Genomic DNA, 21,212 nt, shown 5'->3' with positions numbered 1-21,212 from the left:
ATCAACATGTGGGACATGTGGCAGAAAGGACCACTATGCTAAGGTGTGCTGGTCATCGGGCACCCCACTGCCGCCCCCGAATAATCCCCAAGAGAAGAGCGGGACCAAGAAAAAGAAGTAAGCCAGTGCAAGGCGAGTCGAAACGACAAACTCTTCAACTGAGGAAGAAGGGGGTGACGTTACAGGGACCCAACATGAACCCGGCAGGGAACAGTGGAAGAAAGGAAGAAAAGTCTACCTGGTGTCAGCCCTGGATCATGGACATGCGACGCAGAAAAAAGGGCTCTTGAGACGCAAATGTCAGGTCACTCTCCAAAACCAGCAGGTATGGATGACCATAGACACGGGAGCGTCCGTAAATGTCATGCCCACAAGCACATTCCAGACACTGCAACCGCAACCAGATCTGAAGAACACAGACACTTTACTGTTTGTGTATGGCTGTAGGAAGCCCCTACCGGTGGATGGCAGATTCCGCACCACCCTCAGCCATGGTGAAAACAGGCTACCGTCGAAAATCTACACCGTGAATGCGGGGATCGAATGCCTTCTGAGTGGGGATGCGGCTGAAGACCTAGGGTTAGTCAAGTTTGTCTGTCAAGTGAAGGAAGCACAAGAGGTCGAGAAGATCCTGGCACAGTATCCCAACCTGCAAAACGGGATAGGGTGTTTGAAAGGAAAGACAATCAAGCTCCACATAGACGAGTCGGTCCAGCCAAAGGCCGTAAAACACAGACGAACCCCGTTCCATATGCGTCAACAAGTGGAGAAAGAACTTAAAGCATTGGAAGAAGCCGGCATAATAGAAGAGGCTACTGGGCCAACACCATGGGTTTCCCCGATGGTGGTCACAAAAAAAACCCAAACAGCCGGGAAAAGTCCAGATTTGTATAGACATGCGCCTTCCGAACACCGTAATCAAGGGGGAGCGCCACATTACACCTACGCTCGACGAAATTGTGGCCGATCTCACCGGGTCACGAGTCTTCTCCAAGGTTGATCTGAAAGCAGGATACCACCAGCTAAAGCTGCATAGGGACTCTCGATACATAACCACCTTCTCGACACACCTGGGCTTACGAAGATATAAGCGCCTAAGCTTTGGGATCTCATCGGCTGCTGAAGTCTTTCAACAGACAATTCAGGAGGTCAACCGGGACATACCAGGTGTCCTAAATGTGAGTGACGATATCCTGATCCATGCTCAGGACAGAGAAGAACACTTGAGGAGACTACAAACGCTCCTGGGCAGGCTAGAAGACGCTGGGTTAACTATTCACAAAGAAAAATGTGAATTCTTCAAAACGGAAATATCTTTCTTTGGCTACAAGTTCAGCAGCACTGGCATTTACCCGGACCCCCAGAAGGTTGCCGACATACAGGCTGCGAGTCCGCCAACGACACCCACTGAAGTGCGCAGCTTCCTGGGGATGGCCACATACTGTGGGAGGTTCAACCGGAACCTGGCCACCCTCTCTGAACCCCTGCGAGAGCTTACCAAGCTGAACGCAAAGTGGGAATGGGGGCAAGCGTGTCAGGAGGCCTTTGAGAACATCAAAGAGTTGCTGTCCGTCGACACGAAGATGGCGTACTACGACACTGACCTCCCAACGGAACTATTTGTGGATGCGAGCCCTGTCGGCCTAGGGGCCATCCTCATGCAGGTCACCAAAGAAGGGGAGAAGAGGCCCATTGCATACGCATCAAGAGCTCTCACAATAACAGAGCAGCGATACTCGCACATAGAGGAGGCAATTGCCGTACTTTGGGGGTGTCGTAATTTTCACCTCTATCTCTATGGCCGAAGATTCACGGCAGTTACGGATCACAAACCCCTGTTGTCTATCTTCATGGGCACATCCTCTCACCCGCCGGCAAGAATAGCCAAATGGCTATTGCACCTCCAGCAGTACAATTTTGAATTGGCCTATCAGCCGGGAAGTGGAAACCCGGCAGACTTCTTATCAAGACACCCTCAGGTGGCGACTCCACAAGAAGTCCAAGTAGCCGAAGAGACCGAGGAACATATCTGCCAGGTTGTGCGGGCCATGAGACCAAAGGCTGTCAGCATCGAGGACATTGAATTGGAAACACACAAGGACCCGTGCTGCGACCTGGTGAAGGATGCCATCATCTCAGGCGATTGGAAGTCCTTCATGAAGAACACCCACAACAGGACAGCGGAAGCAAAGGCGTTCCTCAGGGGGATGTTCACCATACGACAGGACCTGTCGATCACAGAGCAAGGACTGCTGCTCTGGGGAAATCGCATTGTCATCCCACCGAGCCTCCAGGACAGAATAGTGGCGCTAGCCCATGAAGGCCACCAAGGGATGGCTCGGACGAAGGCTCGAATCCGGCACCGAGTGTGGTTTCCACAGATAGATGAGACGGTCGAAAGGCTAATCAACACCTGCCTACCCTGCCAGATAACCGGAGCTCCACCGGATCGAGAACCAATCCAGTCAGCGGAACGTGGTTTTGGCAGATGGGATGCAATCACCATCGACTTTTGTACACTACAAGAAGGCCTCTACCCCCTGGTGGCCATTGACGATCACTCCCGATATCCCGAAGTCGAGGTAGTTGAATCCACGGCAGCGGAGGTGGTCATCCCTGCCATGGAGAAGATGTTTGCAACACATGGACTGCCCACTACTATCAAGAGTGATATTGGACCCCCATTCCAAGGGGAGGAATTCAAACAATACCTGCAGGAACTAAACATAAGGTACCATCACATCATGCCAAGATGGCCCCAGGCGAATGGTGATGTTGAACTGTTCATGAGGACACTCAACAAAGTGCTGAGGTTATCGAGAGCAAATGCCAGCCCGTGGAAAGTCGACCTTTACCGTTTCCTGCGAAACTACCGGGTCACCCCTCACAGCACGACGGGTGTTCCGCCAGCTGACCTCATGTTTGGCACCGTAATAAAGTCTTCTATCCCACATCACCACAGGCAGGACCCCAGACAGATTTGACAAGGAGCGCACCGAAAGAAGGAGAACGGGAGCCAACGCCCACATGAGTGCCAAGAGGAGGTCGAAACCATCCGACCACCAGGTGGGCGACCAGGTGGTCATGCTGCGGAACCCGACAAGGTCCAAACTGGACTCCCGCTACGAGTCGTTCCCATGGACTGTCAGTGAGAAACAAGGGACCATGATAACTATAAAGAGAGGACGCCGACAGGTGACACGAAATGCGTCATGGTTCAAGGCGGTGCCACGCAACCTATGGACTGATGGGGAATGCCCCCAAGAGGAGGAAGCCTCCCAATCGACTGAAGAAGAACCTACTCACTTGCCGGGTGAAGAAGAAGCGAGTGACAGGACGTGGGAGCAGTGGAGCGAACCTGACATGGGTGAGACGGAGATGGAAGGTGAGACACCCAATGAGACAGTGGGACCCGGCTCCAGGGGTGGGAGATATGGTTTGAGAACCACCACCCAGCCGCCAGCTCAGCTAAAAGACTATGTATGGTAGTCTGCCCCACGAGAACTATGAGAGGGGGGGAGTACCCGGTTTTGTGCATGGTCAGGCATTTGCATATCTGTATGACGTGTTTTGTTTAATGTTGAGTTAAGTTAAAATAAAGGAGGAATGTTGCATCCGCCCTGCGTCCCGCAATGCGGTTACGCAGGGTGCCTTAATAAAAGCCCCACCACCGCGCACGGGAGGCAGTTCCGGGCCAAGACACAGACAACGTGTGGTGTGCTTCATTTCGCTCCGGCCAGAGCTGCGCCATCGCGGCCTACTTGAAAGGCCTTCAGCGTTCTGTCTCCGCGAGGAGCCAGAACGTAACAGCGCCCAGGATGACGCTCGCGATATCCCTTATAATATGCCACAATCCACTACAAACAAAACTGCCGGGTACCATACTCACTGTTCGCCCATGTCGCTTCCCCAAAGATAATTCCAACACCGTACCATAATGCCCAAACAATAAGTGCCGCAGGTGCTGCTTTGTAAATAAATAGCCCATGGTGCCCGCCCCATACATCGTTTGTGCTCCACCGCGCTTTTCTACTGTATCGCCCCCGCCGTTCCCGACTTGCATGTCCCCACTTGAAATATCCTTGAATGCAGAGTGCATTTGTTCATATTCTCATGTAATTAATCCGCAAACCATTGATTTTGCATATGTCTGCAATTCATTCAGCGAGTTTCTAACTCCCACATAAGTCTGGTCACACAAGGCCAGATCGTCAACATATGGAACACAGTATTCCCGACTTGCGTGTCACACTTGAAACGCCCAATTGGCTTACAACCGCGCAGGCCCAAACTCCTTATTATGAATTTACAGTCCCTTCCCTCGAGTATTTACCTCCTATAAATATTCTAGCACGACACACGACCTCTTCCTTGCTGGAACCGACCTCTCTTCACTGGAAGTCACTAGTCAGCCACATATGTCCTGTTCTTGTACAGTTGCATAAAAGATAGCTCACTGAGTTGGGTACCTGCTGCTGAGATCTGTGATCACAGCATATATATTACACGTACAATCGTACTAAGGCACAAAACCGTTTTTTTCTTTCTGGTCAATAATGAGTATTAACACCAGTGAGGCTAAGAATCACTATATTGAAGTGTTTACAGCTATGTTTATTTTTGTTATAGCTTGTGCACACTGCTGCCAGTGCAGGTCCCCACTGTGTAGGGTATTCAATTCAGGCTTCCTCACACGCGCTGAGCATGCGCACGCATGCGCAATCAGACGGAACTTATGTGAACTAAGTGCATTATGATCACGTAAATAATGCACTTAGTTCACATACATATACATTTTTGATGGATTATTTAATATGTTTTGCACATTTAGTACTTACTAGAATCCTGTGAGCCTATAAAACAAAGTGTCTGCTGGGTTCAGGTTCCTTCATCCGCTGGGTTCTTGCTTTTTATGTCCGTTTTGGAGTTGCTAGTGACACGGCTTCACCGCATTATGTAATTTGAGAGAGCCTGGCTCTCATAAAGTTAAACGTATTGCACCGCTGGCACCCCAGAAAGACAGGCACACCACATTCCTTGTGTCAAAAAATCCTATCCATTAAGTAATGACTGAACATGCGCACGCATGCTCAGTCAGCAGGATAGGATTTTCTGACACATAGCAAAAAGTGACGTTACACCGGATTCCGCTCCGTGGCACTGGGAGTGGATTACAATTCAACCGAACCAAAGCCTCTGGCTCCCCGGAGGCCTGGAGGGGTGGAAAGAAGATCCTGAGCCATCACCCCCAGGCCCCCGCTGGTTCCAACAGAAAGGAAGAGCCAGACACGGATCGTCGAGGGTGGATGAGCGAGCCTACAAGACTCTGGGGTGCTATCCTGCCGATATCCCCCAGTTGTCGTGGGGACCAGAATAGCTGTGAGCCTGGGGGAACCGGGGCTGGACCCCGCGAACGAGTATAACGAACACCCACAGCTCGCCTGCGTCTGTCCCAGCGGATTGCTCACGCTGTGTGGTCTGCAACCGAAGGCAAGCTCAGGAGGAGGAGCAACAGGGAAGGAACCCGCGCCTCAGAGCCCAGCAAGGTGAGGAACCGGGTTCCGCCCCTCCCCTTATTGCCGGGCGGATAGGGTGTGTGCGTGGTCCCTCTTAAACTAAGGGACACTGCTGCAGAGCTCACGAGGGGAGGGAAGAGGACGCCCTGGGCTTCCAGCTGCTGACGGGACACACACCGCGCTACGGACTAATTAGTGAAGTGACCGAGGAAGGGAAGACCCGCCACAACGAGGTAGACAGTGTGGATGGGGGCCTCTGAACCCACCCTGGCTGGCACTCTGCTCAAAAAGGAGGCGAGTAGATGTGTCGCGGGCCTCCCTGTGTCCCCATCAGCGAGTGAATCTTGAACAGTTTCTGCTCGAGGGCAGGGAAACACCCCCCCCCCCTCTTAAACAACGTCTCGTGCTACTCCTTCACTGGAGAGGGGTGATCCCTAGGGGAAGCTTCCTGATTCAACTGGTTCCCGGCTCTGCTCTTCAAGCCTGTGCTGCTGAACTGTCCACACTCCCTTTGGCCCACGGGACTGTTTGTGAGAGCAGATGCCGACTTGCCCTTGTGACAGGCTTGGACCCCGGCCATCTGATGAGAGACTGACCTGACCCCCTACGGGTGCCCTGGCCACAACAAAGAGCTAGCCCTGGCACCGGGCTGCACTGGGTGAGTCCCCCCCGGCCTGAGTGGAGGAACAGTTTGCACTGGGCAGAGCCGGCTGCTGGGCGCTAGACCCCAGGGAAGGGGGAGCAGCACTGAGGTGATCTGGGAGCCCCCCTCCTTGCTGGTGTCCTGGGCGCTATACTTGCCCACAACCAAAGCCCCACCAGACCTTCCCGCCCTTGGCCCGCCTGTCAATCTGGGATCTGACCCCCCTCCCCTCTTGGGAGGTTGGCACGTGTTTACCCTAAGGATGAACTGGGCTGTGTCCTTACAAAGATTTCGGCGTGATCACAAGACTCCCCTAAATCTCGTCACCATGCCCTCGTCTACGCGGTCCCGGAGAAGCACACTCTGTCTGTGAGCAAGGGCATGGCCACCTTGTTGGAGGAAATCAAGGGATTCTGGGCTGACATCAGCAAGAGCCTAGATGGCCTAGATAAGAAAGTAGACACAGTGGATGATCGGATCCAAGCCCTAGAAGCGATCCAATCCTCCCATGACCTCCTCGAGACCCAGTTTGACATGTGATTAGCAGAGCTGGAGAGAAGGGGGGAGAAATGCTCCCTCAAGATGGATGATTTAGAAAACAAGGAACGCCGAAACAACCCAAGGGTCCTTGGCTTCCCAGAACAGGATGGCGGAACAACGAGCGACATCACAAGGTCTGTCCTGGCAGTGGTACGGAAGCTCTTTGACAAAGGGAACATTAATGAGCCCACAATTGATAGGGCCCACAGAGCAGGGGCGAGTTCCAGGGGACCGAGGTCTGTCCTCGTGAGGTTCCACTACTTCTTGGAGAAGAATAAAATATTGGAGCTGGCCAGAAAGAAGGGCCCGATAGATTGGGAAAACTCTCAAATTCAAATTTACCAAGACCTCTCCTCCTTCACGTTGGCAAGACGCAGACTGTGTGGCCCCCTAACCAAGTGGCTCCAGGCCAAGGGAATTTGCTACAGATGGGGCTCCACATTCTCCCTTACTTTCGAGTATGAGGGTAATAACTACTCCTTGATCACAGAAATGAAAATTCAGAGAGTGACTCAGAACTCTTGGGAGAGGGCGAATCCGACCGTACCAGGGGATCCCAGGTCGAGGATCTGCGAGCTCTCAGAAATCTAAAAGCTGCAGCTGCTTACGGATAGAAACCCGGCTCGAGGAGTATACAGTGTCTTTTTACACTGAAAACCGTCCGGGAATGGTGCACTTGGTTGTGCTTTGGGGGTGAGAGGCTGCATATGGTTGGCTGTTTGTCAGGGGATAGGAGGTGACAGTTTGTAGCTTGTAATCTCTTTACTTGCTCGAGCAAATAACGGGTGGGAGGGGGCTCAGAGAAGATATTGATTTTACTACAAGCCCAGAGGGGGTAACATCTGGTGGCCTGGTCGGCGGCTCTTCCTATGTCACAGGCAGTCCAGGCGCTCGGGGTAATGGGGGGTGAGTTGGGGAAATTGTTCTGGTTTACACTGTTTTTTACTTTCTATACACTAACAGGCTGGTGCCCACCCTACACAGGGCCACGATTCTCAGGGAAAGGTCTGGGCCCATGCCGCCTAGTTAGGGACAAAAGTAAATTATGCGCACCGGAAAAAAGGGGGGTTAGGAGCTTGCCACACCTCCCTAATGGATGACACCTCGCAGTCTCTGTCACTGGGTTAATTAAATGTACATATCTAAATTCCCCCCACAAAAGGTCTCTGCTAGTGAGGGAGTTCGACAGGTTGAAACTGCACTTTCTCTTCCTGCAAGAAACTCACTGGGTTAGGGGGGCTGAACCCTCCCTGAAAGCCAGTTCTATACAGGAAGTATTTCACGCATCGAGCTTGGTCAAGAAGAGGAGGATCACTCTCGTAATGTCTCCCAGAGCGCATTTCACGGCGAAAGCACTGCGCAAAGACCCAGAGGGCCGCTATTTGATGGTTATTGGGGAGATAAGCGGGAACATGGTGACAGCGATTGCCATTTACTGCCCAAATGAAGGCTAGGACCTCTATTGGGAGGGAATTACCAACAAAATCAAATCATTTGCGGAGGGGGATTTAATTGTAGCAGGGGATTTTAACATGGTTCTTCACCCGAGAGTGACCAGAAGGCGGAGGGTTTCTACGCAGACACATAGGGGTTAACGAAGAGTTAGGCCTCTCTGAATCGCACATGACTCGACAGGGTCATGACCCCCTATTCACATATTTTTCTAAATCCCATGCCACGTTCTCGAGAATGGACTATATCTTAGTCGACTGAGCCCTGCTGGATAGTCGAATAGTCGATTTCAATGTGGAATTTGTCCCGTGGTCAGACCATGATCTGGTCAGAGTCCAATTAGGAGTGCCCCGGAAGCCCCTAAGCACTTCAAGATGGTTCTGCATTGATTTGTTGCTCCGGGATAAAGAACTTTCCCAATCCCTCCTCTCGGCCATAAAAGAGTATTTCGCACTCAATCATAACAGGGAAGTGGGCGTGGAGGGGGTATAGGAGGCTTTCAAGGCTACTATAAGGGGAGTTTTCATTGGTATGGGATCAAGGAGAAAAAGAGAGAGGGAGAAAGAAGAAAAACTCCTTAGAGAAAAAAAATCGCAGCAATTCAACCAGGGGGAAAACTGAAGTCTCAAATGTTCCCGGGTAAGTGGGCAGAACTCCAACAACATAAAGCTAAATTAGAGGCGCTCCTTGTAGGCCAGACGGAAAGGAAGCTGGCTTTCCTAAAACAACAGTATATGGAGAAAGGGGAAAAAGGGACAGGATCCTGGCTTGGAGAATGCGGGAGCTTAGAAAAAGTCAAAGAGCAGACGCCTTGACCTCCTCAGATGGCTCCAAGATCTTTAACGACTCCCAGATAGCGGAGGAATTCCGCCAGTATTATGAAGGGTTATACAAGTCCGAGTATGAGGGGGATGGGGCTGATGCAGACCGCTTTCTTGATTCCCTCCCCATCCCGTGCCTCCCTCCCGAGAAAGCAGGCCCTCTTGAGCAACCAATATCCGCCAAGGAGATCATTGACGCCATTAGTGCAATGAAAGGGGGCACTACACCGGGTGACTATGGCTTCACTGTGTCCATCTATAAATCCTTTAGGTCCACCCTTGCCCGTTCATGGCCAAATTGTTTAATGCAGCTCTGGAGACGGGAAGCTTGCCTCCATCATGTTATCAGCCCTTATTGTGGTTATTCCCAAAGAAGGGAAAGACCCATCACAATGCCAGTGCTACAGGCCCATTTCCCTCTTAAATACAGACGTACAAATCTTGGTGAAGCTTTTGGCAAATAGGCTGGCACAGCATCTCCTCTCCCTGGTCCACAGACACCAGGTAGAGTTCATTCCAGGTAGACAGGGGGCGGACAACATTGGAAAGACCTTGGACCTTATGCATGAATCCTCCAGCAAGGTTCTGGAGGTTTACCGCCTATCCCTAGATTCATGGAAAGCCTTCGACCGGGTGGAGTGGCCCTACCTGAGCAAAGTTCTGGAAAGGATAGGCCTTGGTTATAGAATTCGGGGGTCGATTGCTTCTCTAGAATGCCCCTTCAGCAAGAGTGGCAGTGAATGCCACGGTCTCCTCGCCCTTATAACTCTCCAGAGGGACTAGACAGGGCTGCCCCATCTCCCCCCTCCTCTATGCCCTGGCGATGGAGCCCTTAGCGATTGCCATCAGGTTGGACGAGGGGATCACGAAAATTAATTGTGGGGAACATGAATTCAAACTTTCACTATTTGCTGATGATATCCTCTGCTACATGACCAACTTGCATGATTCGCTCCCATGTCTCCTGGGCCAGACACAAACTTTTGGCGCATTCTCTGGTTTGAAAATAAACCTCTCCAAATCTTGTGTAATGCCTCTAGTGGGTGAAGATAGGGAAATTGTGGGAATGAACACAGTGGAGGGTATGGGAATTGAGCGAAAATCCTCCCCATACCTTGGGATTCAGCTCCCTAGGAAATTGGGAACACTGTTCCGCCTAAATTACGCCCTGATCCTCGACAAAATAAAAGCGGACTTGCAGCACTCCGCTGACCCTCTTGTGGTTTGGCCACATGGTGTTGGTAAAAATGAATGTCCTCCTCCGTCCCCTCGATGTCTTCACGTCCCTCCCTACCTCTGTGCCGGACGCCTTCTTTTCAACATTGCATGGTTTAATTCAACTGTTTATTTGGCAAGGGAAAAAACCTAGGGTCAAGCACGTGACCTTGACCCTCCCTAGATCGTTGGGGGGTTTTGGCCTCCCAGACTTTAGGTTATACCACAAGGCGGCCCAGCTCCGGGTTATGGTGGAACACATGAGGGATGAGGTGGGAACTTATTGGACTTAAATAGAGGACATTCACACACACCTTAGGAAAGTACGCAACCTCTTGTGGTCACCAGGCAAAAGAAAATTCCCCTCTATGTCAGATCGCACCCTACACTGTCAATCCTCTGGGAGCTATGGCAACGCAACAAAGATAATGCACCCCTGACCTCCTGGCCCTCCCCTTTCACCTCCTTGTGGGGCGGTCCTATGGATTTAGGCAACAGAGGCCTATGTGACACGCAACAATGGTCTGATATGGGCCTGGAGAGGGCCGCCCACCTGTTTGGGCAGAATGGCTTTGTTGAATATGAAATCCTGGTTGCAGCCATGGGCCCTAACCCCTTCTCGATATTTGAATACTTACTTGTGAAAGGCTCCTAACTGATCCCAAATGGCTCAAGGACCTCACTCGCCACCTCACACTACCTTTGAAAAGGTAATAGCGGAGTCCACCACGAGGAAGGGAACACTGTCCAAACTCTACAGGGCATTGATTACAGCAGAGTTGGAGGGGAGGCAACCCTTTAGGGGCTTCTAGGAGGGAAAACTGGGGGTGACACTGGATTGCAGGTCCTGGGACTCGATTTACAAGGTAATGCTTTTAGGCTGCCTGTATACAGCTGCTATGGAGCACAATTTTAAGAATTTGCACGCCTGGCACTTACCTCCTGTTCGGCTAGCTAGAATGTTTGTGGGTGTCTTGCCCCCTCTGCCCGAGTAGTTGTGGCCACCAAGGAACGTGGTTTCATATGAAGTGGGAGTGTCCGATGATTCAAACTAACTGGGCCGAACTCTTGAGCTCGATCAAAGAAATAGTGGGGATCTCCCCAGAGCTTCACCCCATAGAAATAGTTCTAAGCACCCCCTAGCCAGTCTCCAAATCAACTAGCTTTCCGAGAGTGGTGGAGGCCATGTTAAGAGCCGGAAGGATAGCTGTGGCCCAAAAATGGAAACAAGCGTTTGCCCCAACCAAAAATTAATGGCTCTCCAAATTGTGGGGCATCTTTACCTATGAAAAACTTTCAGAAATTGGCTACAATCAAATGGAATTGTTTCTTTTGGACTGGAATGCGGTCCTGTTGAATGAAGGGTGTGAGGCCCTCAGACTGTAACAGGGATACCTCGACAGTGCCTGCGTCTGGGCCTAGGCCCGAGTTTCTAGCTTGGTTTCGCTCAAGCCATGAACCGCCTACAGAACCCAAGGTGCCAGTCAACGCCTAAAGTCTCAGACTTAGTAATATTGTTCTGCATGCTCCCCATGTGTATTGGGGCCTGGTAGTTATGTCGCAGGGGGGTGAAGGGGAGTAAAGGGCTTACGTTGTTACGATCTTCTGGTGTCTAATTAGCGCCCTGCAATGTGTTTGTTTATGAAAATGTTCAATAAAAAACAAAGTGGAAAAATAAAAAATTCATGGCAATTCCACTTTGACCTCTGAGGATACTAACTGCTGCCTGCCGCTCCAGAGCAGATCAAAGGGAAATAGTAGAGAAAACTGCATTAAAGTAATCATTGCCAGACAGCTATATTGAATGAAGGGCCCATTCACTGCAAAGTATACACTCCTTTTACTTGTCCGGGTTAGCTGAAGAAGGTACATCTACAAACAAGTGAAGCATGTGCACATCGCATTTCATATTGTGGGCATTGCAGGGAAAGTGTAGGGGAACAGCTTCACGCATCTCCAACTTCTGGAAGGGGTAAGCAAATGTTGTGGTGGTTCCCGCACCCCCGCGGGTGTCCGTGAGGCCCCTTCCACCACAGACTGCACTCGGACACATCCGCTTTCACCTTGCGTGGGTTTTGGGACACACCTCCCTCCCCGAAGACAAACCCAAAGAACTCAACTGTTGTCCTCAGGAACTCACACGAATCGCGGTGTTCCGTAAGGCCCAGTGACTGGAGGCGTACAAAAGTCTTTGCCAGCTTGACCAGGTGTTCCATTTCCGACTTGGCAAACAAAAGGATATCATTGATGATATTTAGTACGCTGTCCAGGTCAGCCAGCGCCCCACGAATGATGTTTTGAAAGACCTCAGCCGCCAATGACACCCCAAAGCTCAGTCTTTTATATTGGTAGAGGCCCAGATGAGTGGTGAAAGTTGTTATATACCTGGATTCGGGGTGCAGCACCACCTGATGATATCTGGCACGGAGGTCAGGAAGAAACGGGCACCCTGGAGTTCTGTGAGGATGTCATCAATTGTGGGCGTCAGGTGTCGCTCACTCTTAATGGCCTTAATGGGCAGGCGCATGTCAACACAGATTCAAACAGAGTCAGGTTGTTTCGGCTTTCGAGCAACCACAATTGGAGACACCAATGGTGTCGGGCCCTCCATCTTCTCGATTATGTCCAGCCTGACCAAATTGTCCAACTCCTTGTCCACCAATTCCCTGAGATGAAATGAGACCCGTCTGTGTTTGAGGGCTATGGGCTGAAGTGAATCATCTATGTGCAACTTCACCGGCTCACGAGCCATTTGCCCAATCCCCTCGAAGAGAGCTGCATACTTCTCCAGAAGTACCTGAATGTCTTTGCCGTAGACAGAATATGCGAAGGTAACTTTGCCCAATGCCTCTGCCGCTGCACAACTCAGCACAGTGTTGCTGCTAACTAGAGTAACGTAGAACCGGGCTCGTATTGCTGACCCCCATGTTTCACATCTGCAATGAATGCCCCGTCTAGTGGGATTGGGTCTGCGCCTCCAAAGGTGAATATGCACGCCTTGGGCGTGGGCAGGCTGCGTGGACACACCATGGCGTCGTAGTGCTCTCGGGCCATGACGTTCACCGATGCACCAGTGTCCACCAGGACGGGGATGGAGGAATCGTTCACAAGCACTTGACATCGAGGTTGTCTCCTTGTTTTTGCCTTCAACACTCCCAGGCTGGAAACAAAGAAGACATTTTCTTCCTCCTCCTCCTCTTCATCATCCGGAGCTGGGTTGTCTTCGGCTTGATCAACCTGAGCAACATTTGATGGGTGCTACTGCTGGAAGAACCCTGCCCTCACCAGGCCTCAAGGGACTACCACTGGAGTAGTGGCTCTGCACATTCATGCATAGTGGCCAGCACCCCCACACCTGCCCCAGGTCTTCCCCACCGCTGGGCATCTCCGCAGGGTGAGGCAGGTCATACCCACACTGGAGAATGAGTTGACCGGGGCTGACCCCGTCTCCCATTGATTCATCCCTGAGCGTTTGGCTCCTCTACCACGGCCCACCACACAGACATCTGCGGGACGCATGCAGTTCATAAACCCCCTGGCACCGCCCCAGCTCCAGGATACATGGAAGGGTGATGCCCGGCTCCCTCAGGACTTGTCTGCGCAATTTTCCAGACGTGCACCCCTGGATTAGTTGGTTCCTGATCATAGTCTCTGGGTCAACCCATGCGCAGGGTACAGCCAGCCTCCTCAATCTCCCATAGAAAGTGTCTAGTGTTTCATCATCTTTCTGGCAGGCTGCCCCCATGAGGAACCTCTCATAGTCCGTGTTTGCAAGGGGGAGAAAGTAGTCATGGAGAGCGTCTTTAGCCGCCGCATAGGAGACATCATGGGGTTGAAGAGACAAAAATACCTTGTGCACCGCTGGCCCAGCGCAGTACAGCACGGTGGCCAACTTGCTGTCATCATTTGTCTCCATCGTGGCCCTTAAATACATTTCAAGTCTGTCCATCCACACCTGCCAGCGTGGCCCCAGGCTCGAAGGTGTACCTCAGATATCAAACTCAGGCATTGGTGGGAGAGCACCTGGAGGTCTTTTCCCAGGTGGTTGTTGTGCAGCCATTGCAGGGGGCTGCGCTGGAGGTTCAACTAGTGGCACAGGAGGCTGCGCTTGAGGTAGAGCAGGCAATGCAGGGGGTTGCGCTGGAGGTTGAACAGCCACTACAGGCGGCTGCGCTGGAGGTTGGCCTGGTAATACGGGGGCTTGCGCCTGAGGCTGACCTTGTGCAGGAGGTTGTTGTTGGCCCACTTGCTGTTGAGGCGCCGCTTGTCCGTCACCATTCATGGCATTGAGCACACGAGCACCCTTGTAATGGCACACAACGGCCGCAACTCATGCCACCTCCCTTGCAGGCTAGATGTGCATCACCATCCCCTTGACCAGCTGATCCCGAGACAATGTCCAATCCATCACCAGGAGGAATCAGCACCAAATTCAGTGTTAGTTGCACACCCATGTGGGTGAGAGTCCCATAAATGGAGCCAGGTGGGTCCAGAGCTTACACCACTAGCCTAGCAGGCATCCCCTGGATCCACCTTACACTCGGTGAAAACACGATGAAAATATTAAAGAATCCTCATCAAAACCACATCATGTGGTAGAAACAGCCTTCAGCTGCTAAGCGTTCCAAAAATTGGCCCTGGAGGGCCCACAGTACTTCAGAAATGAAGCTGCGACTTTCCTAGGCCCGGTTCACAAAATGGCCACCGACCGCATGGTTTGCATCCTCCCCTTCGGCATTATCAGACGGTGAAGATGTTATAAAAGAAAAATAAATTCACCGCTGATGTTACCGACCGGCCCGGGATGCAATCCTGCTTTGTCGCCACTGTTGTGGTGGTTCCCGCACCCCCGCGGGTGTTCGTGAGCCCCCTCCCGCCACAGACTGCACTCGGACACGTCCGCTCGGTTCGGGATCCCCAGTCGCTCTGTGCGGCCGGTAACGCCCCCTTTATTTATACTGCACGCGGCGGATGCAATGTCACTCCACCGCACAGCCCTTAAAGGGGCAGTATCACAACAAAGGCCAGAGCCCTCCCCTATAGCTCAGCAAACAGGCTAACCCTGCATGCGTACACAACAAACTCTCTGGAAGAATGATTGGCTATCACAGGGGGCGACTTCTGGAAGACCTTCCCAGTGGACCAAGCACCTGAAATTCAGAAGAGTCCTTAAGTGCCTGCTCTTCTGCAAAGTGTTCCCCCAGACAGGGTGGCACTGACAATCAGAACATCTGGATATCCCATGCCTCTACCACTGGTCTACCCCCACCTGCAAGCATGGTTGCACTGTTGTGACCTCCTTGTCACCTTCCCTACCCCTCTTCCCTCATTCAACAACAGAGCTCCGAAGCATCCTGTATGCAAGCAGTGCGTTACAAATCGCCAAATAAATCCATTCTCAGCCTACTCGGATGTTTCTCATTTTACTCCAATGTTCATTCCCTTATACCATTTAACAGACCACGTGGAGCTTTTTCCGTGTAGTTAAACTGGCCTGCTGGGAGTAGGGGTGACATGTCTGCAGGCAGGCAGGCAGCACAGCTTGATCCTTTCACACCTCGTCGCCCCATAGACTGACCCAGCAGGGAACCACTAAGCATTCAGAATAACAAATACATAAATCCGCCGTCCAGCTTGTTGTCTCACTTTCCCAGTTAGGCAACATATAGCGAAAATGCTTGGCTGCTGGGCCTAAGTGAAAAGGGGAGGATTTCCAACAGGCCAGTTGGGCTGGGAAAGGGACAGCCAGATACCAATTAATTGCCACGTGGCTGACGCTGCCCCGGCCCTTCTGCCTTTTCAGAAGCAACAGGCTGTCAATGTTTGTATAGCCCTGAAACCCTTACATAAAATGCGTTTTACAGAGGACAAAAATAAGCTATATCAAAATGAACTGCAAAATACGTAAAGGTTTGTCTACAAGTTGGAGAAAGAAAGGCATGGCAATCGTGTATTCCTAAAGCATATTATTTACACTGGATTAGATGCTGAAAAACAGTGAGTGTAGGGTTACCCACAGACATAGCAGTGGTTATGATTTATTCAAAACCTTCCATCCATCATTGTCAGTTTTCATTTGGGTTATATGTCATATGTTGTGCCATAGCTAATTGGGTCAATGCACCTGCTGATGGGAATGCAAGAAACACAAACCTCAATTATTTAATATCAGATTTAGGGCTCACTTTATTTTCTTATAAACTATTTGGCTTCATATTCGGCTTCGGCTGAACAGTTGACACTATTTGATATTCGGCCAAATACTGCATTTATACTAGTTGATACACACCTTCTACCTAGGTAGGGTTGTATCTCTACATGTGCTCCAATGGTTTGCATAAATAGTATACCAGCTTTTTGGCAAGTTTCCTGAGCCACTGGTCAGGAGTTCTGCAGGACCCTAGGCCGATTACCATCACATACTGTGGTAGTTATGTCTTTCCAGGAGGTTCGGCCCAGTTGCGGGCCAGACTGCACAGTCCCAAGCAAAGGAGAGCTTCTGCTGCTCAAACAATAACATAGGAAGCCCATGTCAACCCCTTCCCTCAATGCCCTTGAGGGCGTGCCTATCAATTTACAGAATGCAACCTCAGACCTCTCAGCGACAGTGGCTGCAAAATCCACATGAAACTCTGGGCACAAATGTGGCATCTCATCCCTAAATTGGAATGGAAAGTTGGGTTTCCAGAAGAATAAGTGTTTCCATCGCAGCCGCATTGCCACAAACCATGTCAGGTCTAAGCTCCAGCCCGCCCCCTACGCCATTTGATCTGATCATGGACATGAGCCAACAGCACATGCATTGAAGCAATTTGCATGTTGAATGAGTATCTTGGTGTGGGGTCTAATGGTTTACTTGTAGCACATGATAGGCTGGCAGAATCTAGACCCTTGGTGTTTCTTTAGCCTGTGGATCGTCCACACAGTTAGGGTGGATAACTTGCTGGTGCCCCCATAGTTCTTATATCTCTTACCTTCGATCTGTCCAATGTGTCTCTGGTTTCGCAGGTTCATCTCGGAGACGCTGGTTAGTGTGTCCTGGGTGTCATCAAGCTTGCTTCGAAGCTTGGCAAAGTTCTGCGAGTACTGGGACATCTTGACATCCATACCATAGAACTGTACGTTGAGGCGATGGATGGCGGACTCTATGGCGCTAAGCCTGGAGACTAAAGACAGAGAATGAATTAGATGCATGGAGGGATTTAAAAGACGGTTATAACAACAGGTCAATCCCTAAATGTTTTTATTTATGAGGAGCTTGCGCCGCAATCGCGATTCTAATGCATAATCGCAACATTACGAGTGACAAGCTACTCCCCCCTCCTATATTTTCATTATGCAATCTCAGGAACTATTACAGATCATGTAAATTACTGCATCAACATCCATCCTGACATCACAATGTGTCACATCTCTCCTGTCAGCCTCACAATCCACATCTGTCCAGACAGTTCGATGCCCCTCATCCAATGAGAACACGCTACACCCCATATTTATCCATTCAGGGAGTAAAACAATAATCATCCAGGCAGCCAGATACCCGGCCTCCGTTCTGACAGCTTGATTCAGCTTATTCTTTCTCATTGCCCAGTACTACACCTGGGCCCTGCCCCCCAGATGCTCCATAGCAATCCAGGTAGCACAATACCATGCATCCATCCAGAAAGCCTGACTCCCCACATCTGCCCTTGCAGCCAGATTTTTTTTCAGGGATCTCCAACCTTTACATTGGCAAGAGCTACTTGTAGTTAATGGCCAATAGGCAGGAGCTACTGGGGTGGTGATGTCCAGGAGTATGAGAATATGTACAGAGAATTTTTCTTGGGACCTTTTCTTTGCTCTTTACATCAAAGCAAAAATACATATGCATTTACCGTGATATTAGTGACTTCAGAAACATCTTTATTTCATTGACCTTTATTAGAAACGGTCTCCTAAAAATTGTCAAGCCTATCAGAATGTAGGGAAACAATTCTCGGGACATTCAATGTGAACGCTGACACTGCATACTATCCACCAAGGCCCCAGTTTGTAGTTTGAAACAGCAACAGCACTCTGATGCTGTCAGGAGGGATCAAAGTTTTGATTTCAGGAGGTTTGTCTGAAAAGGCCAGATTTGTAGAGATAGGCTACCACATTGGCTGATAGTGCAGATACCCTCCTTGCCGTAGTGTTTGCACCTGCAACTTTGTTTTCCACATTCTGATTGAAAGACTACAATTCCCAGCATGCAAATTAATGCTTACTGAAATAAATCTAAAGAAACACAGTGAGACTGAAACAATCACAGCCCCAGCTTTGTTTCACACAGCATGCAGATGTATGCACCCCTTCCCTTTCTAAACAGCCATCATTTGCACCTCTTGGTGACAATGGCCACAACACACAATTCCCATTAACATTTGTTAATGATATCTAACCCTTGTTGGGACACTGACCCAAGCTCTTCAAGCCAAGACGAAGCCCCTTCTCTCACTGTGCATACAGCGTTTGACTGTTTGCTTTGCAGGAAGAGGAGAGGGAGGGGGCAGGGGATGAGGCCCAGGGATTTCACACACACATTGCTCATCTTGGTGTCTGATGCAAAGAGTTACTGGGAAGCCTCAGGCGAGCTACCAGTGGCTCGCGATCTACTGGTTGGAGACCCTGGCTTTACCTCATCCATAAAGAGCAGATGTTAGTGGTTTGTCAAACTATCGCCCTATTTCAAACTTATCATACCCTTGCAAGATTCCCAAAAAAAGGTGATGACTTTGCAATTACAGCTCTTCATTGAAATGTCTGAATCTGCTAGACCCTTTCCAAGCTGGTATTAGACCAGCCCAGGGGGACAGAATCAGTTCTGATTTCAGTGTGGGATGACTTTTTGTCTCATGTGGATGCTGGAAATATGATCACGCTGGTCCTCCTGGTTTTGTCCATGGCATACAGCACTGTAGACCATAACATCTTACTACATAGAAGGCCCAGTGCTACAAAGGGATTTGTCTTTTCTCCATGAGTGCACATCTTCCAACTCGCCCCCACCTTCAGAACTGAGTTGGTTTTGGTGTCCTGTGGGGTTCCTCAGAGCTCTGCCCTTTTCCTGTTTCTTTTTTAGGGTTTGCAATGAACCCGTAGGTAGTCTGTTTAGGAACTATGGCATTGAGCAATGCAATCAGCGTCGTGATGCACAGCTTATTGTGAAACCACATGATGCAACGAGAGCATTGCCTTCCAGTCCTGCATGCCTTCTTGCAGTTGACATATGAAGGAATGAGTGAATGAGAAACTGCTCAAATGTAACCCTGAGATCCTGGTGGTAGGTCTCCATAATAATTTATGGGAGCCAACGCTTTGGCCAGCCGAACTAGACAAATGCCCCCCGCTAGTAATACCACTAAGGAATCTTGGGGTTAGAAAGGACAATACAACATTCACATGGCCCCAAGTTACAGCAGTGGTGCAAGTAGGCTTTTGGCATCTCAGAGAATTGAAACCCATCTGCCAGGAGCCAACTATTTCAATGTTCTCTATTGGGGCATGCCTGTTTCTGTATTTCACTGCTCACAATGCCCACAAAATACAGCTACATAAAGCCTTTTTATAGACTGGGTTGAAAATTTATCTGTAATAAGTTTTTATAGCATACACCGCAATGGGACTCTACGTTGGGACTCCTTACTTCCGAACCAAAATACCACCGAATTCAAAGTGGCGGTAGATCATTTAGGTACTTGACACCTCAGTTGTGGAATTAATTTCCGCTTGAGTCAGTTTTGCCTTTCCCAGTCCATAAAAAGAAACTTGAGACTTATCTCTTTGTAAACCATTTGGGTCATAGAAATGACCTACTCTCTTAAATGGCAAGCGACGGTAGTCTTTTTAGTTGATCTCCGGGAGGCCACTTGTGGCAACGGCGCGCTAAAGAAAAACAGCTTCTTAACATCCGTCCTTACAGCTATCAACCATACCTGTAGCCATTCTCCAATATCACCCTCCCTGACAGAAGCCCCACGGTTTTTCCTGCGGCCCGTCCGATTCCCCTCTGCTAGCACGTGCATCTAGATTTAGCAAGTCTAAAATACAGGCAAAATCAATGAATCATCAGGGTGTGGCAGTAGAATAAATTGTAAGTGCAATGGAGAATTGGATGGACTTGGCGGGGGTCGACAGACGGGAGAAGTCCAAGTCTCCATGGTTTATGAGCGTTTCACTGATTGGTTAGACATTTTCCTGATGACTTTGTCCTTATGTCTGACTAAAATGTATATAGTGACATCAGTTGCCGTGAAAATATGAAGTCACTAACCTCTCCCTTAAATGATTTAAAGTACCCCAAAGTTGTACACTAAAAGATGAAAATGACATGAATATTGCATCTTGCAGGACAGTAATTAATGTCACTTGGGGGAAAAACTCTTTCGCGGCAGGGTGGCCCGGAATTTTGAAAACGTGGACTGTCTGGGGGAAACATGAAGAGGCCATGGGGAAGGGAGGCAAGCAGGCAAGGATGGGAATGGAGAGAGCCCTGGCGGGCAAGATGGAAGCAGAAAAAGACACAAGTTACAAGTCAGAGCTTTGAGAACACGTCTGCACAAAGGAGCCCAGGGTGGGGAGCCTTACAGACCAGAGAGCCTTGCAAAGAGCCTTGCAAGGGGGAAAAGGGAAACATAGGGGGTTCCAGAGAGAAGAGGGCTTCAAATAAAAGGGTTTGGCACAGAGGCGACGCTAGGGAGTGGGGGTTGAGGGGGATAGTGGGGGTTGAGGGGGCTATAACCCCATGTCTTTTGGTTGTAGCCCTGGATAGAAGCTTAGCCCCTGATCTTTTCCAGAGCTAACAACCCCCCTGGATTGGCAGGCTCGGTTCCAACTTATATTTGGAATTGCAAAAGATTGCCTACAAATTCAAGGATCCCCTCCTGGGCTGCAGGCTTGGCACTCGGGAAGTTTCTACTGCTCCTATTCCTGGGGATATTACGAGATGTTCCCCTTTGCAATATTTTCCAATAAACTGTTATCGGGCACGTATGTGGAATCCAGTAG

General features: G+C 50.1%; 1 protein-coding gene across 1 annotated transcript in view; it reads right to left on the bottom strand.

Moving 5' to 3' along the window:
- Positions 1-21,212, bottom strand: part of CLEC11A (C-type lectin domain containing 11A) — a 233,693-nt gene that overhangs the window by 80,902 nt on the left and 131,579 nt on the right. The window contains exon 3 of the mRNA XM_069605124.1: positions 17,162-17,353. Coding sequence (XP_069461225.1) covers positions 17,162-17,353 — 192 coding nt within the window. The remainder of the gene's footprint in view (positions 1-17,161; positions 17,354-21,212) is intronic.

The sequence above is a fragment of the Ambystoma mexicanum genome, chromosome 1p (assembly GCF_040938575.1).
Source record: "Ambystoma mexicanum isolate Mex_15411 chromosome 1p, UKY_AmexF1_1, whole genome shotgun sequence".
Lineage (NCBI taxonomy): Eukaryota > Metazoa > Chordata > Amphibia > Caudata > Ambystomatidae > Ambystoma > Ambystoma mexicanum.
The sequence above is the reverse complement of the archived record's forward strand: the minus strand, read 5'-3'. Positions and strand labels throughout refer to the sequence as shown.